General features: G+C 44.9%; 1 protein-coding gene across 1 annotated transcript in view; it reads left to right on the top strand.

The window, feature by feature from the left end:
- Positions 1-25,121, top strand: part of Cntrl (centriolin) — a 72,113-nt gene extending 46,992 nt beyond the window's left edge. Inside the window, exons 24-43 of the mRNA XM_051166943.1 lie at positions 1,056-1,264; positions 3,499-3,691; positions 6,368-6,498; positions 6,622-6,762; positions 6,877-7,003; positions 7,159-7,323; positions 7,914-8,073; positions 9,902-10,017; positions 10,098-10,315; positions 13,723-13,880; positions 15,280-15,353; positions 16,273-16,461; positions 16,840-17,065; positions 17,584-17,789; positions 18,844-18,984; positions 21,330-21,593; positions 21,764-21,826; positions 22,352-22,558; positions 23,721-23,789; positions 24,098-25,121. Coding sequence (XP_051022900.1) covers positions 1,056-1,264; positions 3,499-3,691; positions 6,368-6,498; positions 6,622-6,762; positions 6,877-7,003; positions 7,159-7,323; positions 7,914-8,073; positions 9,902-10,017; positions 10,098-10,315; positions 13,723-13,880; positions 15,280-15,353; positions 16,273-16,461; positions 16,840-17,065; positions 17,584-17,789; positions 18,844-18,984; positions 21,330-21,593; positions 21,764-21,826; positions 22,352-22,558; positions 23,721-23,774 — 3,042 coding nt within the window. The 3' untranslated portion in view covers positions 23,775-23,789; positions 24,098-25,121. The remainder of the gene's footprint in view (positions 1-1,055; positions 1,265-3,498; positions 3,692-6,367; positions 6,499-6,621; positions 6,763-6,876; positions 7,004-7,158; positions 7,324-7,913; positions 8,074-9,901; positions 10,018-10,097; positions 10,316-13,722; positions 13,881-15,279; positions 15,354-16,272; positions 16,462-16,839; positions 17,066-17,583; positions 17,790-18,843; positions 18,985-21,329; positions 21,594-21,763; positions 21,827-22,351; positions 22,559-23,720; positions 23,790-24,097) is intronic.
- The last annotated feature ends 590 nt before the right edge of the window (positions 25,122-25,711 follow it).

Below are 25,711 nucleotides of genomic sequence, written 5' to 3'. Positions count from 1 at the left end.
AGTTCCTGCTTAAGGAGCGTTCCTATAGGATAGACTGTTTCAATATGGGAGGAAACTGTTAAGTAACAGAACAGTATAACTGAGCTCTCTCTCCAGTCCCTACAAATAATTTTTAAACAGCATTTTAATGTCTATATACCATTTTTTATTTGTAGATGTTATAGGTGACTGTGTGGATTTTTTTTTAAACTATGTTTTATTGTTTTTAAAAGGGTTCAGGGTTTGGTTTTAGATCAGGCTGCACGCCTTCCATCAGTCCAGCATCTCTGACTGTGTGCTTCTTATTCTTTCCTTAGGCTAGGTTCCAAGAAGTGAGTACTTCCTAATCCAGTTGCCTTCTGACTTTTTGGTTCTAACATAATAAACTGCATTCCAAGCTCCTCGTTTGAGCTCTGAGCACTTGGAGCTTTCTTCTTTCCTCCCTCCTCAGTCCACTGAGGGAATAACGAGGCGAGGGCTCCTGGTCCCAGGCCATAGTCCCTCCTAGCAGCTCACACTTGGTCCACCGGGTCCCCGTGCATTCCTATGGCTACTGTGGTAATCACTCACGTTCTCTGTGGCTTTTTGATGTTCAGTTTGTAACAACAGTGCTGTCTGTTAAGCATTTATGGATACTTGTTCAAATTGCTTCTTTTACTCTCCAGAAGTATGTGATTCATACAGCTTCTCAAATGTGCTTTCATTCCCCTCATGCTTTAGCTTCTTATTTCTTGAAACTGGGTCTCATTTATTCTGCAAAATGCAGGCAAAAATACCTCTTCTTCTGGGAACCTATTTAAGCAGTTCTCTGTGTTCAGAGAAGAGGGAGACTTACATGTGTCTCTTCTGATGTGGAACTCTGGAGACAGGGAGGCATGGTGTTTCTAATGCGTAGTGAGGCTGATGGAAGAGTTAGTGAAGCTGCCAGTTCCTTCTATGCCACGCTGAAGTCTCAGAATTCCCACTATTTTTCAGGCCATAGACAACCACTTTAACCAATTAATTTCAACTTTTGCCAACAGCGCGGGAGAGGTGCCCTCTGGGGTCTCTATAATGCATGCACTTTGTCTGTTCAGGAGAAGGAGGTGTCTAGACTGGAAGACATACTGCAGCACTTAAAACTGAGGCCAAGGGAAGACCGGTGGCTGAAAGCATCCAGGCAGCAGTCTGAGGAAGAAGCGGAGGAGCTGCAGCACAACATAGGTGATCTTCTGCAAGAGAAGAAAGAATTAGAACATGAAGTACAAGAATTGCACAGAACCATCCAGAAACATCAACAACGAAAGTAAGCACTCGCAATTGTAGTCTTATAATTCAAAGCATATGATATCAGCTCTGAAGGACACCAGTCAGCGCTGCCTCATAAACCGTCCTGTCATTTTAGAAATGTCCTGGATCAAAACTGCAGAACAGTAAACAGCCACATGTGGGTGGAGCTCTTTAAATGTGGCAGTGAGAACGCAGAGGCAGAATTTAGTTCCAGTCAATTTAGTGCCCACCTGGTAAATACCATTTAGGACAGTGTATATCTAAGGTCTCCTGGTTAATAATTCAGATCAGCTCTTTTGTAGCTGTCTTTGGTGAGCAGCAGGATCACTTTCCTTCCCTCCTACCATAACAAAACATATGACAGGATTTTCAAACCCTCATTCTTCATGGCATCCATTTGGTGTCCTTGTCCTCCTGGCTTTGCATACAAAGAGCTAACTGACCCCTTTCTGTTATTTCTGCTGTTGTAGCTTTTAATTAGTGGCATCCTAGACCACCATAGTAGATACCATACTGTGGCCACCATGTCTAGAATCTTCCTCTCCAGTCTGAGAGAAAAACACTGTGTCTCAGTCTCAGTGCACAAGCAGCCGGAGCTCTGCCTGTCTTTGTTATCCTTCAGCCTTCCACAGTTCTGGCCGGAACCACTTCCTGTGGTCTCCCCGAGCACCACTATCCTCTGCCTCCACACCTCACCATGCGCTTCCTGAAGTGCCTTCCCCAAGCCCTGTCTTATCTGTCTTGCCTTTCAAAACTAAAGTGGTGATGGGAGGCTGGGGAGATGGTTCAGCAGTTTAAAGCACTTGTTGCTTTTGCAGGTTCAATTCCCAACACCCACCTAGTAGCTCATAAACATAGCTCCAGTGCTAGGAGATGTCATACCCTCTTCTGACCTCTAGGGCACCAGGCATTCCATACATACACAGAAGCAAAACATTCATACACATAAAAATTTTTTTTTAAAGTTTAAACAAAGGTCAGGGATCCCTTTTATAGTAAGCCTTTCCCCGCCTCAGGGTTAGCAGCCTTTGATACAGCCCTGCTCGTGCAGTGCTGTGAACAAGCAGAGAGTCACTGAGGGCAATAGCTGGGCCTCCGTCTCTGGGTGCCTGTGCCGAGCATAGGGTCAGTTAGTTCACACAGCCTGCACTGTCTGCTCAGTTATAAAATGCTGTCTTCTCTGGTAGTCCATGAATTGTGCAGTTCCCTAGTTTTTGTGATTTAATCTAGACTAGCCTTGGCCCCAGGGTTGGAGGGAGGCCTGTGAAGCAGGCAGAGTGAATGAGACATGACCACTGCTGTCTAGGAGTGGACAGCTGAGTGACCAAAGCTGGCTGAGGAGAGGAGAGCCGTGCTGAGAAGAATGGGACTTGACGCTTGCAGGGTGAGGGTGGCTCTAGCTTCTTTTCATGTAGATGGACTTGTTAAGGAGAGGACTATGGCAGGGCAGTAAGATACACTTCTCCCATTGTAGCAGTAATAAAATGATCATTCTAGGAAATTTGGGTAATAGTGTTCAGAGAAAAAGACAAAACTCGTCTACTTGCTTTTGTTTAAAGACAGAAGAAAAGCATCAATGTGCTGAGTTTTCATTTTTTCTGGCAGGCAGCCCATTTTCAGATAATTTTGTCATGTTAGCCTTAGGTTACTGAATTTTGTCTCACCATTTTTATCAAATCTTTTATTTTTGGCCTAACCAAAGAAGTAAGTCATACAGCCATGCAGTGTTTGGGGCCGACTGACCTGGGGACTGCCCTTGAGGACGGTTGAAGGGACTACATAGTATTGTATGGTTACTTCCTTTATTTCTTTTCTTCAGAAAAACAATGTGACAATGCTGGCCTGTCCAGGTGCTGACAGGACAGGTCCATCAGGCATTGTTACATAGTGTGCATTTACTGCCAGGAATATCCCATGTTTATAATAAGCACATATTTTGAAGTTCAGTTGAACATAACCAGTTGTAGCTACCTCTCTTAGAAAATTAGTAAATTCCTTAGTTGAGTGGTGGTGGGGCACGCCTGTAATCCCAGCACTCAGGAGACGGAGGCAGGCAGATCACTGAGTTTGAGGCTAGCTTGGTGTACAGAGTGAGTTCTAGGACGGCCAAGACTACACACAGAAATTCTATCTTGAATATAAAAAAAAAAAGAAGAAAGAAAGTAAGTAAAATTTTGAGCATTCTTCCTAGGCTATGAATGTCCATATTGTCTGTGTTTAAAAGTCTCTTGATATTTATGTAATTTTTAGGGACTTCATTGATGGAAATGTTGAGACTCTTATGACTGAACTGGAAATGGAGAAATCTCTCAAACATCATGAGGATATTGTAGATGAGATTGAATGCATAGAGAAGACTCTCCTGAGACGCCGCTCGGAGCTCAGGGAAGCCGACCGACTTCTGGCAGAAGCCGAGAGTGAACTTGAGTGCACTAAGGAGAAGGTGTGTCTGGTGTGGTTCAGGCTGGGGCTCCTGGTGGAGACACGGGCAGCCTGCTGCTGCTGTCCATGTGAGGCTGCAGAGAAAGCAGTGGTGAGAAAGAACAGGCTGTAGTGGATATATCTGAGGCCAGGTCCAAGGCTGCGCTGCCTTCAGTAGCATGCATTAGGTCACTAATACCTAATCCCCGGTTTCCTGCCCTGCTAGTTAGGACTAGACATCTGGGCAAGTCATTTAGGTCCTCAGACTTTGCTCACCTTGTTTGTAAATTCAAGCTAAGAACAAGCAGGCTGTTGAGTGTGACTAGATAGCATGCTTTAAGTTTTTGAAGCTGTTTTTTGCATGTCCTGCTTCCCCATCTGACGTTGGAGGGGATGAGGTTGGTATTTGTTTCAAATTTAGACTCTTCAGTCTGTGTCTTTTTAAATGACCAGTCAGATTGTGTTAGAAGTCTTCCTTATCAAGTTGAAGTAATGATATCTTTCAATTCCTGGGTCATAGATTCCCATTCATTTGAGTACAGCCAAGTTGAAGTTGAAAGAAGGAAAGGTTCTGAGATGTTCTTTGCCGGTAACTTATCTCTGTGGACTGCTGAGTGATAATAGGTTCTTTAGGCAGTGATGCAGAAGAAAGAGAGGGAAGTGAAGCTGGGTGGGCGTGGTGGCGCACGCCTGTAATCCCAGCACTCAGGAGGCAGAGGCAGGTAGATCGCTGTGAGTTCGAGGCCAGCCTGGTCTACAAAGTGAGTCCAGGACAGCCAGGGCTACACAGAGAAACCCTGTCAAAAGAGGAGGGTTGGGAGGGGGAGGGAGAAAGTGACATCCTAAGCCTGTACATTTATAAATGCCATTTTCTTTAGCAGTCCTAGCGGCCCTGTGAAGTGGTGTTGGCTTGGTTTACACACAGGCAGCCCAGAGTCACATAGCTGAAGCTCTGCCTTCCTGAGAGCTCTGAATCCCAAAAAAAAAAAAAAAAAAAAAAGAAAGGCCCTCAGGCACATGAGCCACCTCAGGAAGTGTGTTTACTTTGTTAGTCCATGTTGAGTCTGTTGGAGCTAATAGAAGCCTATGCATTGAGCTGAGTGAATGGTTTCACCTATTAAATTCTGTGGGTATGGCTGTTGCAGAAACACAGCTCTCAACCTCAAAGAGGGCGGGTACAAGACCATGGCCCAGAACATAGATTTAGGTTACCTGATATCACGTGGTCTAATGTACTAATAGTTTCATAAGGTTTTTGTAGTAATGGAACAAAATAATTCATAAACCAAGACATCTTTCAGATGCATTGGTAGAAACATTAGAGAGGCAGGTACAGCCAGGCAGAGAGCCCGCAGCTGTGGGCTTCAGGTGCTGTCCACTAGCATTCTGTTAAGTTAATACAACCCAAAAGGTCTTTGTTTCTGTTTTCTAATCTGTGTTTCAGGGTGCTAGATCAGCTCTCCCTGTTAGTCAGCAGGGTGTTGGGTTCCACACAGAAGCGGGCAAGGAGTAGCTCCTTAGGAGGTTGAAACTAACCCAATATAAATTGTAGTGAGTCTCTGGACCTCCAACATTCCAGCCCCTCCACATCATTAAAGTCCGTCTGACTGTCCAAGCGTTCTTCACAAGATCCTAAGTGAGAACAAGGAGGGTCTCATTTCTTTCCTTATGAGCAGTTGCTGTGTGAAGCAGGTGTCATGGAACAGAGAATGCATATCACTTCTATTTGTTTTAATCCATGGCATTGGCCGTGGGCACATAGAGGAAGGGTGACCGCAGCGCAGACTCTTTCTCCTCCCAGGGACTCAGGGGTGCGCCCCTTCAGCCTGTTAAAGCCGCACACTAGACATGCTCCTCTGTGGTAGGTGATGAGCTCTGCCCATGGCTTTGCTGGGGAGCCAGCAGAAAGCAGCTGTCTGAAGAGATCCAGTGACATGTCTAGCGCGTGGACCTTGCCAGCGGTTGACACGCAGGAGGAAGTTAACAGATTCACACACAGACACGTCTGACTTTGGAGGCTGTTTGTGAGTCAGTGCTCAACCAAGTGCAAACTAAAACCCCTTCCTAGATCTGTTAAGCCTCTGGCTCTAGACCTATCAGGAAACCAAGCTGATTTTTTGAAAGTGATTTTTGCCAAATATAGCACAGGAATATTTCCAAAGACTGCAATGTAAATCAGCATCACAAAATGAAAGTTCGTCCCAGCTGATAACATCTGAAGTAAGACGAATCTGTGCGGATGGAAGCTTGGTAAAATGATTGCCGTTTAGTTGGCTAGGTTTGATATGACGAAATTTTTGAAGTAAAAAGATACCTCATTCTCATCAACGTCACTTGAACTGTTCGGAAGTGCTCTGTCTCAGCTGACACAATGCAGTTCTGGTAGTCCCTCTCACAGTGCTTACCCAGCCCAGAGACTCCCAACACCTGCACGCTGCTCCGGTGTCATCTTAAAGGCTAGACAGCATTCTGTCTTAATACACCAACACTTTTTATTTGTCAAGATTTATCTTATCTCATTACAGTTTTACATAGTATTTATTTGCTTCTGGATAATTCCGTAAGCATTAAATCACAGCAAAGGAATATTTTCACGTTTTCCTGTTTTTAATTTGTTCTGAGGGTTGTACCAATTTATACTGTGAATAATTATAGAGTACTGCAGCCGAATTGTTTTTAATGACAGTTTCTTTTCTAGACAAAGAATGCAGTTGAAAAGTTCACTGATGCCAAGAGAAATTTGTTACAAACCGAATCAGATGCTGAGGCTTTAGAAAAGAGAGCCCAGGAGACTGCACTTAACCTTGTGAAAGCTGAGCAGCAACTAAGGTGGGTGGAGCCGGCTGCCAAGGTGGGGGGAGCTGGGGCTGCTGACAGCTGAGGGGCTCACAGTAGTGAATGGTCCATGCATGCTACGCCTGAAGGGCCAGGCGGATAAATGTTGTGTTGTAGATTACTCCAGGCTGATGCAGAGGACTTGGAGCAGCACAAAATCAAACAAGAAGAAATCTTGAAAGAAATAAACAAAGTTGTAGCAGCCAAAGATGCAGACTTCCAGTGTCTAAACCAGAAGAAGGGAAAACTGACAGAAGAGTAAGTAAGGTCTCTGGGGATGGGGGCGCGGCCGTGAGGGGCAGGGGACAGGGGGCCGTTCTGCAGCAGCCATGGGCTCCCTTAGAGGTTGCTGAAGTACTGTGTGCTCTGTAGGCTTCAGAGTCTGCAGAGAGACATCGAGACGGCGGAGCACAATGAGGGTCACCACCTGCAGGTCCTTAAAGAATCTGAGAGTCTTCTTCAGGCCAAGAAGACTGAGCTAGAAACACTGAGAAGCCAGGTATAGCAGTAGGCACTTGGAAAAGACCATTTTAAAACGTATTTAGGATTGCTGAATACGGTTTATTTGATTGTAGAAAAAGATCGAAAAATACAAGATAAAGTATTAAGAATGTGTGCGTCCTCGAGTCACACTTGCCATCTCTCCCTTTTCAGGTGACAAGCCAGCAGCAGGAGCTGGCTGTCCTAGACACACAGCTGGCGCAAAGAAGGGAGGAGCTGCTTCTCCTCCAGGACAGCCTGGTCCAGGCAAAAGCTGACCTCCAGGAAGCCCTGACACTAGGAGAGACAGAAGTAGCTGAGAAGTGCAGTCACATTAGGGTACGTTTGTCAGCGGGCTTTCTTAGGAGCCCCGGGCACTGCTGAGGTTTATTTTGAAGTGTTCCTGTACTCCCCAAATGGAGATAGAAATGCCCCTCTGTCACACCATGTGGGTTTGTGTGGATGTGTTGGTGTGAGGCAGTCATGTAGTGTCTGGATACACTCTGGGTTCTCCTGCTTCTTGACTTTCTCATGTCTTTCCTGTCCAGAAATGCCCTTATCCCAGGTGCAGGCAGCGTTGCATCCTCCTGGTTTTTTCAACTGTTCTAAGGAGTTTCTTTCTCTTGCATTTAATAGCAGCTGCTTATGTCTGTGCCCCCAGCCTTCTGCCTCTGACAGTCACTGAGGCTGTGAGCAGCCTTTGCACAGCATACATGATACAAACACATTTGCATGAACATAAGTTACTTTTTTTAATTACATGATAGATGTTAGTGCAAAATATAGTGCTGTTCTAGGTGCCAAAGGCAAAAACAGATCTAAATTAAATTACAAATTAGATGTATGAGCTAGAACAAACCCAAACTGACTGGTGTGAAAGGGATTGTGATTCATAATTCACAGAGTCGATGACTTTTGTTTAAACACAGGAAGTAAAATCACTTCTGGAAGAACTGAGTTTTCAGAAAGGAGAACTGAATGTCCACATCAGTGAGAAGAAGAGTCAGCTTGCACTTGTAAAGCAGGAGGTGGAGAAAGAGGAAGGGAATCTTCAGGCAGTTTTACGGCAGCTATCCAAACACAAGACTGGTAAGTGTAAAAAGCAAGCCTCAGAGCGTGAGGCTGGCAGCATGAACACTGCAGGCCGCAGAGAAGCACACGTGACCAAACTCACATCTTCTGAATTGTGAGCTCACTAATGAGCAGATTATAAAAGGCATTTCTTAGTGTTTATTTAAAGCTAATAACCGTGCTGCTGGCTGAGTGGAGCATGCTGATGGAAGGAAGGGCTCTTACAGCTGATGGGAGCACAGCCAAAATTCAAACTTGTAAACCCGAAGGCCCACTGCTGTCCACCCAGAGAGGGCCAGCAAGATTGACAATTGCAAAACTGGAAAGAAAAGGCTTATGTTTAATATTTAATGACATGTAAAAGTAGAGTGAAAATTAGGTGAATGGTGAATATGGGACATAGCTCAGTTATTTATTGATGTTATCATGTTTTATTTTATGTGAGCATAATGTATGTAGACATGGTGCGTGCCTGTGTATGGACCCAGCCCAGAAGAAAACATCCAATGTCCTGTTGGGTCTCTATCTTATTCCCTTGAGACAAGGGCTCTCACTAAGACTGGTCCCAGTGATCCGCTTGCCTCTCCACACCCCACACACATAGAACCCTGCAGTTATACACATCCACCAGTAAGTCCTGGTCATCCTTCTGCCTCTGCACCCCACACATGCACATAGAGCAGTGCAGTTATTGATGCATGCACAGCCACACCTAGCTTTTTGTGTGGGTGCTATGATCCAAATGTAGGTCCTCTTACCTACATAGCAAAATGATTTTACCTCGGTGTCCTGGAAACCTGACTAGGGCAGAGAGAAAATGAGGAAAAAACAAATATGCAGACCAAACCCACAGAAAAGCGAGGATCAGGGGAGCCATGCTTACTCTGCTAGAGGAGCACTAACTATACAACCCGTGTCCTTCCTTTACTACAGACAGCACAGTGTGGGCAGGGGTCCAGTCTCAGTAGGTAGTCTGTAGGCCTAGACAGCAGTCTGAGCTGTGAGCATCTGGGAAGAGAAAGCCGCAGTTGCTGGTTGTGCACACAGTCAGCATTCACACTCGGGCTAGAGAAAGCAAGGCTTTGCTTAGTCAACTTCCTGTCCAGAGCGCCACACTCCACCTGAGGTGTTTAGGTAATTACCCTTGACTATAGATCTGAGGCCAAACCCATGCCAAACAAACTGTATTCCTGAAATAAAACACCCCAACATGCTGTTGTGATAGTCATCTTTTGAATTTTTTATTACATCATTTTGTTTATTTTGTGTGTGGTGTGAGAAACAGTGTGAATATGGAAGTCGGGACAACTTTTGGGGAGTTGGTTCCCTTGTATTGACCTCAGGTCATAATGTCACCACCCCTTCTAGAGATTTCCTATTAGTACATACCATTGGGCTGCTGCTGCTTTTCCAGATTTTTCTAAGACCAAATAACCACAGTTTCAAGTTTTTCTTATATTTTTTTCATATAAGATGGGTTTAGCTTATTGTATGTAGAAGTAAATGCTACTAGAGTTAGAAGGTTATTAATTTTTTAAAGTGTTTCTTTGGCAAATTAATGTTGGATTGTTTTATTTTGTTTTTCAAGACAGTGTTTCTCTGTGTAGCCTTGACTGTCTTAAAACTCACTCTGTAGACAAGGCTGGCCTCGAACTCATATCCACCTGCCTCTGCCTCCCAAGTGCTGGGATTAAAGGCTTGAGTCACCACTGCCCACCACAAATTAGTGCTTTTAATAGTACTTTCAAAAAGATTTTTCTTTTAAAGACAACAAGGAGTTATAGTCAGTTCTGTTTTGTTTCCTGGCTCGATTATTAGCACTGACCCTGCTGTGTCTCTCTGTCAGAACTGAAGAATGTCGCAGACCTACTGCAGCTTGAAAACAGTGAGCTACAAGGTCTGAAGCTACAGCATGACCAAAAGGTGACGGAGCTGGAGAAGACTCAGGTGGACCTGCTGGAGGTAGTGAGGAGAGCCTCTGAGCCTTTGCTGCCACAGTCTTTGTCTTTTAGGATGTCTGAGTCCTCTTTTATCTGACTCAGGAGAAAATGGAGCTGGAGAATTTGCAGCAGAGCGCTCAGCAGCAGAGAAGGGAAATAGAGTGGCAGAAGCAGCTCCTGGAGAGGGGCCGGCGGGACCTGGAGCGAATGAGGGCCGAGAGCCAGGCACTGCAGTCCTGCATTGAATGCTTGAGTAAAGAAAAGGAAGATCTCCAGCAGCAGTGTGAGAGCTGGGAGAAGAAGTCTTCCCACGCCAAAAGGTAAGGACAGTTAGAAACGTGGAGGGTGAACATGAGGACAGAGAACTGTCTGTAGGGTGCATGTCTGTAATCCCAGCACTCAGGACGCTAAGGCAGAAGCATTGCTGTGGATTTGAGGCCACCGTGCCTACATAGCAGGTTCAAGACGCCAGTGCTCTTTAGTAAGAACTTGTCTCAAAATAACAGTAAGAGCCAAGCGTGGTGGTACACATCTTTAAACCCCAGCACTCAGGAGGCAGAGGCAGGTGGATTTCTAAATTCAAGACCAGCCTGGTCTACAGAGCGAGTTCCAAGACAGCCAGGGCTACACAGAGAAACCCTGTCTCAAAAAAGCAACAACAACAAAACAGCAAAAAGAACAATATTGTATAAACTCGATAGTTTTCTGAAACTGTGTGTGTGTGTGTGTGTGTGTGTGTGTGTGTGTGTGTGTGTTTGAGAGAGGGGAAGAGAGATTTTCACTAACTTTTCCTCCCTTAGGAGATTTTTTAACAAGCTGCCTCACCTGGGTTAGACAGGGGGCTCACTCAGTAATGAGCCTTTCAAGCATGAGGACTTGAGTTCAGTCTCTAAGGCTCATGTTGGAAGCAGGGAAAGCCAGGCATGGTGGTTCATACTTGTAATCCAGCAGTCAGGAGACAGAGACAAGGGGATCTCTAGGGCCCACTAGCCAGCCAGCCTTCACGAGCTCTGGGCCAGTGAGAGAGCCTGTCTCCAAGAGAAAAAGGTGAGCAACACTTAAACGCCCAGGTTGTCCTCTGTAAAACACACACACACACACACAATCTTTTACTGGAAATGAATGAAAAGGAACATTTTGTTTATTGCTATAAGAAGACAAATTGTTCTCAGATTGATTTACGTATTCAAAACAGTTGCAGTCAAAATCCCATCACGTTTTTTTTTTTCTTCCTTTTTTTAGAAAGTCGCAAGTTGGTTCTAAAATTTATAAGGAAATGCAAAGGACCTACAACTTATAGAATTCTTTAGACACAGCACCAAAAACAAAAACAAAAAAAAACTTTAGAAAATGAAAAAAAGACTTAAGACTAACAGCACCTGATTTTAAGACTTCATATAAATTATAGTAATCAAAACCTTATGGTGCTAGTATACAGCAGATAGTGGATCCGTGCAGGAGAACAACAGAGCAGTGGTGTGACTCTCCACCTTCTAACGCTGCAGCCCTCCAGTGCAGCTCCTCATGCTGTGCTGACCTGCAGCCACACAGTTATTTTTACTGCTACTTCCTAACTGTCATTTTGCTATTATGAATCATAGTGTAAACGCCTGTGTTTTCTGGCCTGAGGTGACCTGGCCTGACCTGTGAGGGGCTTGTTACATCTGCAAAGCAGTCGTGACCCGTAGGCTGAGAACTGCTAGACTAGAGGGTCCACAAATAAACTTTGATAAATGAAGCAAAGATTTTGAGAAACATTGAAAGCTATCTTTTCAATAGAGAAATTGTCTATTTAGAATTATTGCTAAAAGAATTGAAGATCCAAAATTCATAACACAAACTTTGATCCATATTTCACTGTGGAGGAGCTAGAAAGATGACTGATTCAGCAGTTCCGAGCACACTGGCTGCTGCTCTTTCAGAGGTCCTGCGTTTGATTCTTACCACCCATGTGGCAGCTCACAACCACATGAAACAGTAGGTCCAGGCAATCTGATGCTTCCTCCTGGCCACTGTGAATACCAGGCACACAAGCAGTGCACAGACATACGTGCAGGCTGAACACCCATGCACATAAAATAAGCCAACAGAATGGCTCCGTGGATAAAGGTTCTTGCTTCCAAGCCTGGAACAATCTAAGTTTAATTCCCTGAGCCGCCCACAAAGTAGAGGGAAAATACCAGCTCCTTAAGTTGTCATTTCATCTCCACACATAGATATCCCCTCCCCCACTGGATAAATAAGTGTAAAATAAAATGAGCCATGAACAGAACTGTAAAATTTTAAATAAGCCCTTTGTGACTTTGAGTAACACAAAAATTTTCTTAATTAGGTGCCAAAAGCATGATCTATTAAAAAAACAAACAAACAAAAAACAAAACCAAGAAACAGTAAAGCTCAAGGGTAGAGAGAAGCTCAGTGAGGCCTGAGGTCAGGGACCAGCGCCCACAGAAAACGCTGGGCATTGAGGAGTGGAGATAAGTGGAGCCCATGGGCCCGGCCAGTTTAGTCAACACATGCCTATACGGGTAAAGCACGCCTTACACACATGCACTCACACGTATACACAAAGTTAAACGAGCAAAACAGGACCTTTAAAGGTGACAACATGGTGTAGAGGAAGATCTAAAGCCCTGCAAACCTGATGGTGTAGGACCAACCCTGGGCCCACATGACAAGGCCAGATGCTCTGTTTGCATCTATGACCCAGCACTCTGGAGAGATGGGAGGCAGGGCTAGGAGGAGCACCTGGAAGCACATGGCAGCCAACCTGGAGCTGGCAGGGCCAAAGGGAACCAGCTCCGGGAGGCTGTCTTCTGGCCTGGGCTCAGACAAATGCACATAATAAGAAACAAGTGATCTTATTAGAAGCTGGACATGTCAGCCAGCCATGGTGGCACACACTTTAAATTCTCCACTCCAGAGGCAGAGGCAGGTGGACCTGTGAGTTCCAGGACAGCCTAGTCTACATAGTGAGTTCCAGGACAGCCAAGGATACGTAGAAAGACCCCATCTCAAAAAGCCAAAATTAAATTAAAAATAAAAACTGGACATTTAAAAGATCTCTTTCTCCAAAAGTCACTATTGAAAGTAATGACAAAAGTTAGGAGAAAAATTTTTGCAACCATGTATGTAATACAGGATTTATGTCCACAAAATATGTGGTATAAAGATCCTTCAAAACTAGATAGAAAATAGTCTAGTTTTTTAAATGGGCAAAAGATTTGAACATATATTTCAATAGAAGGCATATAATGGAAAATAAACCCATGAAAAAGCACAAAGCATCATTCCTGAGTATGGAAATCCAAGTTAAAACCACAGTGAGATATAGCCTGCTAGAATGGCTGCACTATGGGCAGACCCTACTCTACAGAGTTGTGTTTTCTGCTCTTTACTTACAGTCTGTGCTCATCACCAGCTTTATTTCATTTTGTTTTTAGAATTTTTTAAAAATGTTTTTAAATGTTACATGTGGTTTTGTAAAACTTAAACTTTAGTGTTTAATCTCCTGTTTGGAAAGCTATAAGATTTTTTTTAAAATGAAAATTTCTTTTAAAATATCTTTTGAAATTTAAATTTCTTTGAAAATGAAAATTTCTTTTAGAATTCAAGCTTTACCCTCACCCCACCTTCCCGCTGACTGTGCCCAGGGAAGGCAGCACTGGCCCTCAGCTCGCCTCTGGTGTGGGGATTTCCCACTTAACAGTCTGCTTTACTCTGGTAGAGTTTTAGCAGCTGCAGAAGAAAGCAACAAAGCGGAGCAGTCACACTTAGGGAAGCTGGAACTTCATGTCAGAAAGCTACAGCAGGAGCTGGAGCACCTGAGCCAAGACAAGCTCGCCCTGCACGGCGACATCTCCACTGTGCAGCAGCAGCTCCAAGGTGAGGGCGGGACTGCAGACGCGGACTCCGTTAAGAGAAGTGATTGCTACCAGACAGGGCTTGGGATTTTGTTCTAAAGTTAGATTGTTGATTGGATTACATCACATTGTGAATGTGAGTATATACTAAGTCTAAACTGTACACTTTAGGACACACGGGTGTAAATTTCATCTTAAACTGTTGAGGGTTTTTTTTGTTTTTTGTTTTCAATCTAATTTCTATTTCTTAGGGGACAGTTAAAATTACTCTTGGACCAGTGAAGTGGTGGTTCAGTAGGAAAAGCACTTGCCACCAAGCCTGACTAACCCCTGAGTTCTTTCCTTCAAGATCACAACAGAAGGAGATAACTGAGGACTGACTCGCAAATGTTGACCTCTGTCCTCCACGCTGATGACTGGCACATGCTCACGTTCACTCACACAAACACACAATAATACTAAAGTGACATCACTCCTCAGGTCATAACTATGACCATGGGGTGGTGTGGGGAGGGGGGCGGGTTGAAGGCAAATAGTAAAAATGTCTTTTATTACCAGATATCTCTAATAATTTATTTGGAAGAAATGGCTAAGTGTTTGTAGCTAATCATGTACTTTTTGAACATTTCTTATGTTCTAGTCATGATGTATGTATGTACTCTCTCTAATCCATATGATAAACATAGATCTGGTGACACACACCTGTAATCTCAGCACTTAGTAGGCAGAGACAGGAGGAACAGAAGTTCAAATCCACCTGGGCTGCATAGTGAGATGCTGTAGCATAAACAAAAACTTTGTAGCATTTTGGACCTAGAAACCAGTATTTTACGCATTTATAGATGCTGATACTGAGGCTTAATTTTCTCTTGGTTTATTCAAGATAACATAGTAATAAAAAAAACAAAAAAACAAAACAGCCGGGCGTGGTGGCACACGCCTTTAATCCCAGCACTCGGGAGGCAGAGGCAGGCGGATCGATGTGAGTTCGAGGCCAGCCTGGTCTACAAAGTGAGTCCGGGACAGTCAAGGCTACACAGAGAAACCCTGTCTCAAAAAACCATTAAAAAAAAAAAAAAAACCATAGTAATAAATAGCAATTCTGTCTATATGCTGGCTTCATGAAAGAGTGTGCCAAGTTTACATTTCTAACTGCACTGTAGAATACACCTGTTTTAAACCATGTAGCTCACCAACATTATTATCTAAATGTTTATAAGATTCTTTAATATAGAAATCTTTAAAAACCCCATGTTGGTTGTACATGTAACTGTCTTTTGGCCTTTCACAAAATAGTATGGTATCATCGTTGATTTAACAGAAATAAATGTAAATTCAGTTCTGATGTACTTCGAGGGTAAATCCATTTAAAAACCTCTATCTATATGTACAAATAACATTTTATGAAAATGTTTTTGTAGATAAACGGGAAGCTATAAACTCCCTACAGGAGGAACTAGATAATACCCAAGACCATTTGAACCTAGCGAAGCAGGTAAGGCTCAAATTCTAATTCCCTTTTTACGACTCGCAGTGCAGTGCATTGGACCGTTACACAGCCCCCCAGAGCCACCTGCATAGCGCAGCCTTCAGATTAGGCTTTGGTCCTTGCATGGTTCTCTGTTTCAGTTCTTCATTCAAGTTCATCCAAAGCTAGGAAGAAGTATTGTGGTAGCTAGACCAGAGTCAAACAGCAGTTCCCAGAAGCCCCTGCAGGGAGGGACACAGGGATATAGAGAGATGGGGATCCATGGCACAGGTGCGTCCTCATGAAACTGCAGAGTAGCTGTCCCTTGGGAGCAGGAGTCTGGTCAGGTATTGACCAGTGCAGCTTGTGGCGTGTGCTTCTGATGACGAAATTTCCTCTAGGGGACTCAGGGTCAGCCTGCAAGAGCAGGGCTACAGTTCAGGTTTCAGAGGGCTTTGAGCAAATTAGATGAAACATCTAAATTCTCTTAAACTTCAGGAATCTGTGTTTCTAAGACAGACAACTTTTAAGACAAAAATCCTTTTAAGATGTCAAGTTCTTAAATTTTTCTGTGCTAACATTTTTTCAAAATTTTTAAAGCTTTTGAGCTTGTCTAAATATTTCAGATAGTAACAAAACAAGCCTCAACTCTTGTGATTAGTCCCTTCACTTCCCCAGCAGTCCTGGGTCATTTGCAGAGCATGGTTTACTCCTGTCTTGGTGACAAGGCAACCGGGGCTTCTGCTGTGGTTTCGCCATCCTTTGCCATCGTACTTGCTGGGCACTAAGAGAAGAAAGGAATTAACTTTGAGCCCAGGGTGCCTGTCTGTGCCTTTGCTGAGAGAATAAAAGATGTGGCACTTTTCAGACTTGATAGGTTTGGACTGACTTTGGTCACCTTAGGAAGTGGCTTTGTGAGGAGTTTCAATTGTGTTTTTGCCTAAAGGACCTGCTGCACACCACCAAGTGCCAGAATGCCCTGCTCAGCGAGCAGGCGCAGCTGCAAAAGGACGTCAGCAAATGGATTGCCAGGTTTGAGAGCTGCCAGAAAGAGACGGAGACAAAAGAACAGCAACTCCAGGAGCTTCAGAACGAGATTAGAGACAGCAAGCTCCAGCTAGACCAGCAGGAAACGGTACTGCACAGAAAGGGGCCGTTTTGTGCTTCGTGAGGGCTCTGTGTCCCCCATCATCCTCCCACCCAAGGTCAAACGGCCCCGTGCGCACCTCTGTGTGACTCTGACTAGTGTAAGTTCTAGACTGTCAGTCATCAGCACTCACAGACCAGAAGATCATAAGATTTCAATGGCCACATGCTAATTAGTGGCTTCCTCTTCTCATGGTAGCCAGGTGGCTCCCTGGCCCCTGCGTCGTCTTTATAAAGGCATTGTCCTCTCTGGGTGTCTGTCCCCGCCCCCTGCAGGCATTTCTTTCCTTTCTTTTGAGGTGGACTCTCTGAAGATCATCTGGAGCACTTGTTCTTTTATGATTGACTCAAGTTATTGCATTTTCAGATGTTTCAAAAACTGCAGAAAGAGAGAGAAAGTGAGGAACAGAAGTTGGAGGCTGGTAAAGTGACACTGAAGCAGCAGCAGGAGCAGCTGGAGAAGGAGCTGGCAGACCACAAGAGCAGGCTGGAGCAGCTGCTCGCAGATGTGTCGGCAGCCGAGGGACGCCTCAGGACCCTGCAGGAAGAGGAGCGGGCCACCGAGAGCCTGGAGAAGACCCTGTCCCAGGCCAGTAAGTATACTGCAGGGATCCGGCCACCCAGGGAGGAGGGAAACCAAAGCGGAAAGGAGGCCAGCCGCCCTGTCAAAGATGGCCGAGGACACGGGGAGGTAGAGGAAGTGTGTCTTTATGGTGAACTTTGCCCCTGAGACTGGCCACTGTGTCTCCTCCTGCCCTTCCGCCTCCTTTAAGAGCATGAGCAGGAGAGTAGGGCGTTGAGGTGAGACATGAGAGACTGGAGGATGAGGGATTCGGGAACTGTACATATGGGACACCTTTGGCCTCAGCCATTCCAGGTCCAGCAGCAGCAGCCAGTGTTTGACTGCATGAGCTGTGCTGGGGTGGGGTTTGTTTTGGAGTCAGTCTGCTCTCTTGGTGAGCCTTTCTTGAGCCTCTGGAGTGGGCCAGGGCACTCAGCACGAGAAGAAAACAACAGGGTGCATAACACACCACTAATAGGCAGCCTGCCCATGAGGAGGTCAGAGCGCTGCCACAGCTGGCCAGTCCTACTAAGTATGCTCACATTCCAGAACAGCAGCTTTCAGAACGGGAGCAGCAGCTGGTGGAAAAGTCAAGTGAGCTGCTGGCCCTGCAGAAAGAGGCTGATGCCATGAGGGCCGACTTCAGCCTACTACGAAACCAGTTCTTAACAGAAAGGAAAAAGGCGGAGAAGCAGGTGGCTGGCCTGAAGGAAGCACTGAAGATCCAGCGGAGCCAGCTGGAGAAAAACCTTCTGGTGAGTATTTACTACCCTGCAGTCTAGAGGAAACAACAGTATGCGTACATTGACTTGACATAGCATTTTACGCAAACACAGCTTCACTGTAGAGAAAATAAATTCTCCATGAGCCCAGACTCGAAACCAATGGCTACTGGTGTAGTCATCATTTATCACATGGTGAGTTTTGCCTGAGACTTGGTCACTAGCCCCAGAGCAGCTCTGGCTGCCGGCAGGGAGGCCATTCTGGAGACAGTGTCAGCACAGTAGAGAGCTGCACCCTCTGCTCAGCACTGTGGGCTCCGGGGTTGGGCTGGAAGGCACCTTTGCAGATCTGCAGTCAGAGCTTGTCTGTGACATTCTGCCCTTTTTAGTCAACACTGACTTTTATCAAGCACACTAAAGCCAGGGTGCCTGGTCTACCCTGCTTTTACCCTTGAGCTAAGGGGGGTTGGGTGACAGTTACATCACTCAGCAGTGAGCACAGTGGATTCCCAGGAGTAGATTTACCCCTGCTCTGTGGAGGGATTAGTGGAACATTGTTGGATGAAAGGAATCGATGCATTTTCCAGAGGATGGTGTGCTGACAGCTAGGACTTAGACGAGATGACCATAAAGATAGAATTTAGATGTCTAAATTTTAAGCTGGGCATGGTAGCGCGCTCCTTTAATGCCAGCACTCAAAACCAGAGGCTGGAGGATCTCTGTGAGTTTGTGGCCAGTCTGATCTTACATAGTGAGTTCCAGGACAGCCATGGCTACATAGTGAAAGCCTGTCTCAAATACATAAAATATAATCCCTCCTACAACCTATGATTGTATTGTTGCCTTTTCATGGATAATTAATGGGCTGAGAGGGGAAGAGTAACTTATCAGAGGTAGTGCTAAAAACCTGGCTTCAAACTCTAGGTTCAAATCCTCCTAGCCACACTACAACTGCCCCTAGAATGCAGACTCACCTCCACTTTATGGCTATAGACACTGAGGTTGTTTACAGCGCTAGTGAGTGTGGAAACCAGTAACTACACCTGCCCCTGTGTGACTCAAAGTCATTCGCTTCCCTCTGTTCTAGGAGCAGAAGCAGGAGAACAGCTGCATGCAGAAGGAGATGGCCACAATTGAACTGGTAGCCCAGGACAACCACGAGCGGGCCAGGCGCCTCATGAAGGAGCTCAGCCAGATGCAGCACGAGTACCTGGCGCTCAAGAAACAGGTGTGCACCCCACAGCTGCAGCTGCCCAGCCTGGGCCGCCACGTGGGCTCCGGACATGCTCGTTCTCAGGGCTCTTAAAGAGGAGTGTGGGCACTGTGAAAAGATCATATAAGAGTACTCTAAGTTAAATTTTTTTTTCAGCCTTAAAATTTAGTCATACAAGCTGGGCGGTGGTGGCTCATGCCTTTAATCCCAGCACTCGGGAGGCAGAGGCAGGCAGATCGTTGTAAGTTCGAGGCCAGCCTGGTTCGAGGCCAGCCTGGTCTACAAAGTTAGTCCAGGACAGCCAAGGCTATACAGAGAAACCTTGTCTCGGGGAAAAAAAAAATTAGACATACACTTAAGGAAAAAGAATTGGTTTAAAAAAAAAAAAAAGGGGGGGGGGTTTCTCTGTGTAGCCTTGGCTGTCCTGAACTCACTTTATAGACCAGGCTGGCCTTGAACGCACAGCAATCCACCTGCCTCTGCCTCCCTGAGTGCTGGGATTAAAAGCATGCGCTACCACCGCCCGGCTCACTTTTTAAAATTATCTTAAACTTAACTAGCTTTTTTTTAAAGTAGTACTTATTGTTATATGTGAGTGCATGTGTGGGTGTGGGTATGCCGTACACACTATGGTGAACATGTGGGAGTCAGTTCCCTTCTTCCTACTGGGTTTTGGGATTCGACGCAAGTTGTCAGACCTAACAAGTATCTTTACCTGCTGAGCCAGCTCAACTTAAAAAAAAAAAAAAATTTATGTGCACTGATGTTTCACCTACATGTATGTCTGTGTGTCAGATCCCCTGGAACTGGAGTACAAACAGTTGTGAGCTGCCATGTGGATGCTGCAAATTGAACCCAGGCCCTCTGGAAGAGCAGCCAGTGCTCTTACCTGCTAAGCCCCTCAAGTAACTTTTTAACCCTGTGCAGGCACAGGTTCCTGAGTGTGCAGGTCCACATGTGTGTGGAAGTTGGAGGACACCGTGAGGGTCGTTCTTGGGGACACCAGCCGTGTGTGTCTGGATGGGCTCTCATTGTCCTGGAGTTTACCTGTTAGACTAGACTGGTTGGCAGTGAGCCCCAAGGAACCTCCTGTCTCCATGTCCCCCAACACTAGGATGTCAAGTGTACCCCTATGCCCAGCATGTTTATGTGAGCTCTGGTCCTCAAGCTTGCAGCTTTTTATGTTGTGTTTGTATGTGTATGTGCATCTGTACACATACATGTAGAGGCCAAAGACCAAACACAGGTGTTATTCCTCAGTTGTCAACGTTGCTTTTTGAGATTACTGTCTTAGAATTTCTGTTGCTAGGCTAAAACACCACGGCCAAAAGCAACTTGGGAAGGAAAAGCTTTACATCAGCTCACACTCCATCACTGAGGGAAGCCAGGACAGGAACTCAAGGCAGGAACTGAAACATGCCGTGGAGACCAGGCAGTGGTGGCACATGCCTTTAATCCCAGCATTCAGAGGCAGGGACAGGTGGATCTCTGTGACTTCAAGACCAGCCTGGTCTACAGAGCAAGTTCCAGGACAGCCAGGGCTACAAAGAGAAACCCTGTCTCCACAAAACAAAAACAGACGCTGTGGGAGGAACACTGCTGACTGGCATGCTTCTCATGGCTTGCTCACACTCCTTTCTTACATAACCCAAGACCACCAGCCCATGAGTGGCATCACCCACAGCATCCTGGGCCCTCACACATCGGTCTTAATCAGGAAAATGCCCGACATACTCACCTATAGGCCAGTCTTATGGAAGCATCTTCTCAATTGAGTCCCTTTTCCCAAATGACTATAGCTTGTGTCAAGTTGACATACAACTAACCAACACAGTCTCTCACTGGAACCTGAGGCTTACCAGTTAGGACAGGCCCCATGTATCAACCTATGTTTACGTCCCCTAGCACTGGGACTACAAACACATGCCACCATAACCAGCTTGCTATGTGAATGCTGGACATCGAACTCCAGTCCTCATGCATGGCAAGCCCTGAGCCATCTCCCCAGATCCTTTTGGTTAGAGTGTTGTATATGAATCTTCATGTAGAGGCCAGGGAAGGGCACTGCACATCTTCCTCTGATTTCTCTTACTGCCTTGAGACAGGGCCTCTCATTGAAACTTCAGCTCACTGGTTAGGCAGGCTAGCCAGTGAGGCCCAAAGATTGACCTGTCTCCACCTGCTCACTACTGGAACTGCAAGCATGACCCACCTCACTCTCCCAGCCTTGTGGATTCTGAGGGTTGCAAAGCAAGCACTTTACTAACTGAGCCAGTCCGGTATTTGTAGATCCTTCATTTTAAGACGTGGCACGCAACTCAATTCTAAGTATTGGTGTCTGACCCCAATGCACTGTTTAGATGGCAAGCCAAAAAGATCTGGAAAGAAGGCAACTGGAAATCAGTGATGCAATGAGGACACTTAAGTCTGAGGTCAAAGATGAAATCAGAACCAGTCTGAAGAATCTCAACCAGTTTCTTCCAGAACTACCAGCAGATCTAGCAGCTGTTTTGGAAAGAAATGAAAACTTAGGAGAGCTGGAAAGCTTGAAAGAGAACTTACCATTCACCACAAGTGAGAGAATTTTTGAAGAAAAATCCAACTTTCCCCAAGTTCACATCATGGTAAAAGTTTGTCCTCTTCTTCCCTGGGTTTCACAGACTGATAGTTGGATTCCCACCTCCCCCAGTAAAGCTAAAAACAGATTTTGGGGTGCCAGGGTAGGAGGGAAAGATGGTTGGCTCCCACTCGTGGCAGTTGGTGACTCATTGGTCTCCTTTTCTCTCTGAAAAAGGATGAACACTGGCGTGGAGAAGCACTCCGTGAGAGACTGCGCCACCGTGAAGATCGACTCAAGGTTGCCGCTTAAAAAAACACAAAAAGCCAGTAGGATATAGTTGGCACTTGGCAGGCACGGGGAAGCACTTCCATGTCCACACACTGCTCAGTCCACTCTACTGCAGCACTCAAGAGGACACTTACAAATCACACTGTTCAAGTTCAGAGCTGCAAATGGCTCTCAGTATTCAAAACCATTTGAATTCTAAGGCCTTGGATATATAGCTTAGTGACACAGCACTTGGTTAGCACGTGCAAGGCACTGGGTCCAGGCCAAAATTCCAATGTGAAGTTGTGTTCTTTAACCACTGTAATGCTGTTCCTTGAGGCAGGGTCTCCCTCGATACCTTAAACTGTCCTCAATTATAGGATAGCCTTGAACTTGGGGCTATCCTGCCTGTTTCCCCAGTATAAGGACTGGATATCCTGCCATGCTCTACCCTCATCTGTGTTTACTAAAATCAGACTGGCTTATCAAATGTGAAGTTGGTAAGTTCAGGTGCATTTCTTCTGTGTAAACCTCACATCCAATAACACTTTCCAGGCTCAGCTTCGGCACTGTATGTCTAAGCAAGCCGAAGTATTAATCAAAGGAAAGCGGCAGACAGAGGGCACCTTACACAGCCTGAGGAGACAAGTCGATGCTTTAGGAGAACTGGTCACTAGTACCTCTGTAGACTCAATGTCATCACCAAGTTTGTCTCATCTGGAATCTTCCCTTATGGAGGACTTGCAACTTGGACAAAGTCAGGTAAGAGGGACACTTTCAAGAATCTAGTGTTACCTGAGACACTTGAAAACTTTGGGTCAGGTGATCCAAGACTTGGGATTGAAGTGCTACTCTCAGCTGTCTTGGGAAAAGACCTCTATTTGTCTGCCATCTCTGGGGAAAGTTTACCTGGTTTACAGGTAGAAAAGAAGGTAAGCGAACTAGAACTGAAGATAGAAGGACCCAGAAAAGATGTACTCTGTTTCCTCAACATCTGTATTTCCTTTCGGGATTGGAGAGATGACTCCACATTCATATGGCTGCTCACAATATCTGTTGGGTTTCAAAGGACCCAACGCCCTTTTCTCCACAAGCACCGGACACCCAAATAGCGCAGGCATATGCAGACAGGCAAACCAGGCATACACATTTTTTTTTTTTAAAGAAAGAATTTAAGACCTGTGAGATCAAGTCTGGCTTTCACTGGGTTTTAAGTGATACTTCTTATTTCTCAGAGACATCTGAATGCAGACGTCTTCACTCCACCTGGGTAAAACTCTGATCTCACATTCTGTGTGGGCTTTTGCTAGGAAGATAAAGTAACCCATGGAACTGGCCAACAGTAACACATTATTGTTAAGACAGAAAATGGCTTCCATTTTCAGGTGCTTACTCTGTGTTATGTACTAAACACAGTTACATACAACATCCCATTTAGAAGGTACAAATTGTCCCTTTATGGAGGGAAGGAACTACATAAAGTGGTAAATAACAGATCAAGATTATAGCAAAGACAAATATATAGAAGCCCACCTACCTTTACCAGAAAGCATTGTGTGCTGAGTGTATTGTAAAGCACAAGGAATATCAAAGGTCAGCTACTTTTATTGGCCTGAGGGGCAAATGACATACCTAAGTCACAAAGCTAATGAGCAGCAGGGCTAAGATTTTAATATGGTTACCTTAACACCAGTGGTAGAGACAAGTAAAGGCCCAAAGTGCATGGCCCTCTAGACTATAAGGCAATGGGCATAGAAAAATACATGTGCTTTGGAGGACTCTATAAGACATTGGAGGCACAGGTGAGTTGTAGGCACTGTTTCAGTCTGGGGCTGTCATCTGGACCACTGTGAAATGAAGCCTAAATTAGACTGGGATTCAGGGCTGGCTTCTGTGACTAATACTGCATTTCCCTTCTTTTCAGAGCTCCTTCCAAGTTCTACAAGGTCCATCAGAAGCAAACAGTTATCACCACTGAGTTTCCTGCTCACAGGTATGTTAGCAACCCTGGATTTAATTGGAAAATCTAGAATTCTGGCAGCTCCAGTTTAAAAAAAAAAAAAAAATCCTTCCCATTTCATCATTTTATAGCAGTTCATCTTAAGGCATTTTGGGGGCTAGAGGTAGAACACTTGCCTGGCACATGTATATCCCCAGATTCAATCTCCAACACTACAAAACAAATCCCAAAGCAGTCCTTAAGTGTGTCACCTTGCCAGGTGCCATGCTACCAACCACATTCTATAAGGCCTTGTCCTTGTAAAGGGTTAATTTATCCATTCTGCTTCTGTCTTGCTGTAGGAAAAGAAGCTCCAGCTGTGTAAACATAGAGGAAATAGCTACTCTCCTACCTCACTGACTTCCTAGTTGGAATGTCAATGTTATTATCAAGATCCTGTGAATGAAGACTGAAATGTACTGCAGTTTGTACCGTTTACAGTGAGGTTTCTGTACTTCACATGAACATGTGGGACTACACGTGTTATCTCTAACCCAGGAAGTAAGGGGCTGTTTTGACTTTTGTCCTCCAATCTTGGAGTATTTTTATAAAGCCAGTGAAATTTTAACCACAGTGAGTCCATAACTGGTATTGTTACCATGAAAAAGAATATACTAAAAGCCCCCCTAGGTTTAGTAAGTTTTTAGATTCTGATCAAAAGTCTATTTTTAATATGAAAATAAAAGGTACAGTCAACTTGGGTCTGTAATCTGACTTTACATTTCACAGGACATCCTTCAGTAAGCCATCAGGTTACCTTTACTCCCAGACAATGACAATCTTCCAGCTGTTTCTTCCCATTTCTTTAACCCGGTCTACTTAGCAACTGAGTGCTTCTTTCTTCAGAAGTATCTATTAAAAACCATTAGACTTAGGTTGCTTTTCCTTAGCCTACTAAAATAGTAATTCTTTGGTGGGAAACGTCAAGACTATACTCTGGAGACCCAGCTCTGATGGTAAGTGTGTGTTACAGTAAACCTTTAAGCACTCTGACAGCTCAACTGACTGATCCATCTCTTTAGAAACAAGCAGCTGTCACAGCTGTGTGGCTCTTAACAATTCTAATGATGGTGTTGACTAGACAGCCTTTTGAGCCACAATCAACATTGTACCATGTCTGCACAGCACAGCCCAACAGCCCCTCACCGTAAGGGTTATATTCTCATAAAGCTATCTGGCTGGAGTTGAACCACTAACATACAGGATATGCATAATTACAAGAGACAAGGGAAGTCACACCACTTACTGCACATTACCTAGAAGGCATGTATGTACCTCCACCATGAGACTTGTCTTTTGTATTCCTATTTTTTCACTTCACATTTTTGCAAATGGGATAATCACAGCCACTGACGCGGTTTGGGAATGGCCTAAAGTATCCTCTCATAGTCCCACATAAATAGTACTGGAAATTATCTGTTCTTTTTTTCTGTTTATGGTGAGGGAACTAAACCATCCATTTTTTTAAAGGCCACGTTTAGAACAGTTCTCAAAACTGAGATGAATAGAGAAGTGTAATGAATGTATGAAACAAAACACCTGATTTCAAGAAACACCTTTCCCTAGCTGAAGATATGAGTCGGTGGTATAATGCCTGCCTAAGTATGCAAAGTCCTGTGTTTGATCCACCTCACACACCAAAAACCTGCCAGTTCCAAAAGGACATCTTTCTAAAGAAAGAAACCTCGTACAGCCTTTACTAGTACCATGTGACACCACCAGCCACCTTCGTCCATCTGTCATTTCATCAAACACTTCATTACTTCAGAAAACCAGCTGAACAGTGCGCTGCTGTACTATGTGGACAAGCACTGGTTATCACCAGAGGGCTCCTCCACAGCAAAAGCACAAGGAGAAGGGCAGAGAAGCAGGTGCCTGCACAAGCTCTTATAGATTAAAAATTAACAGAAATCCAC

Source organism: Acomys russatus, chromosome 24 (genome assembly GCF_903995435.1).
Source record: "Acomys russatus chromosome 24, mAcoRus1.1, whole genome shotgun sequence".
Lineage (NCBI taxonomy): Eukaryota > Metazoa > Chordata > Mammalia > Rodentia > Muridae > Acomys > Acomys russatus.
Note: the sequence above shows the minus strand (reverse complement) of the source record. Positions and strands in the feature narration are given on the sequence as shown.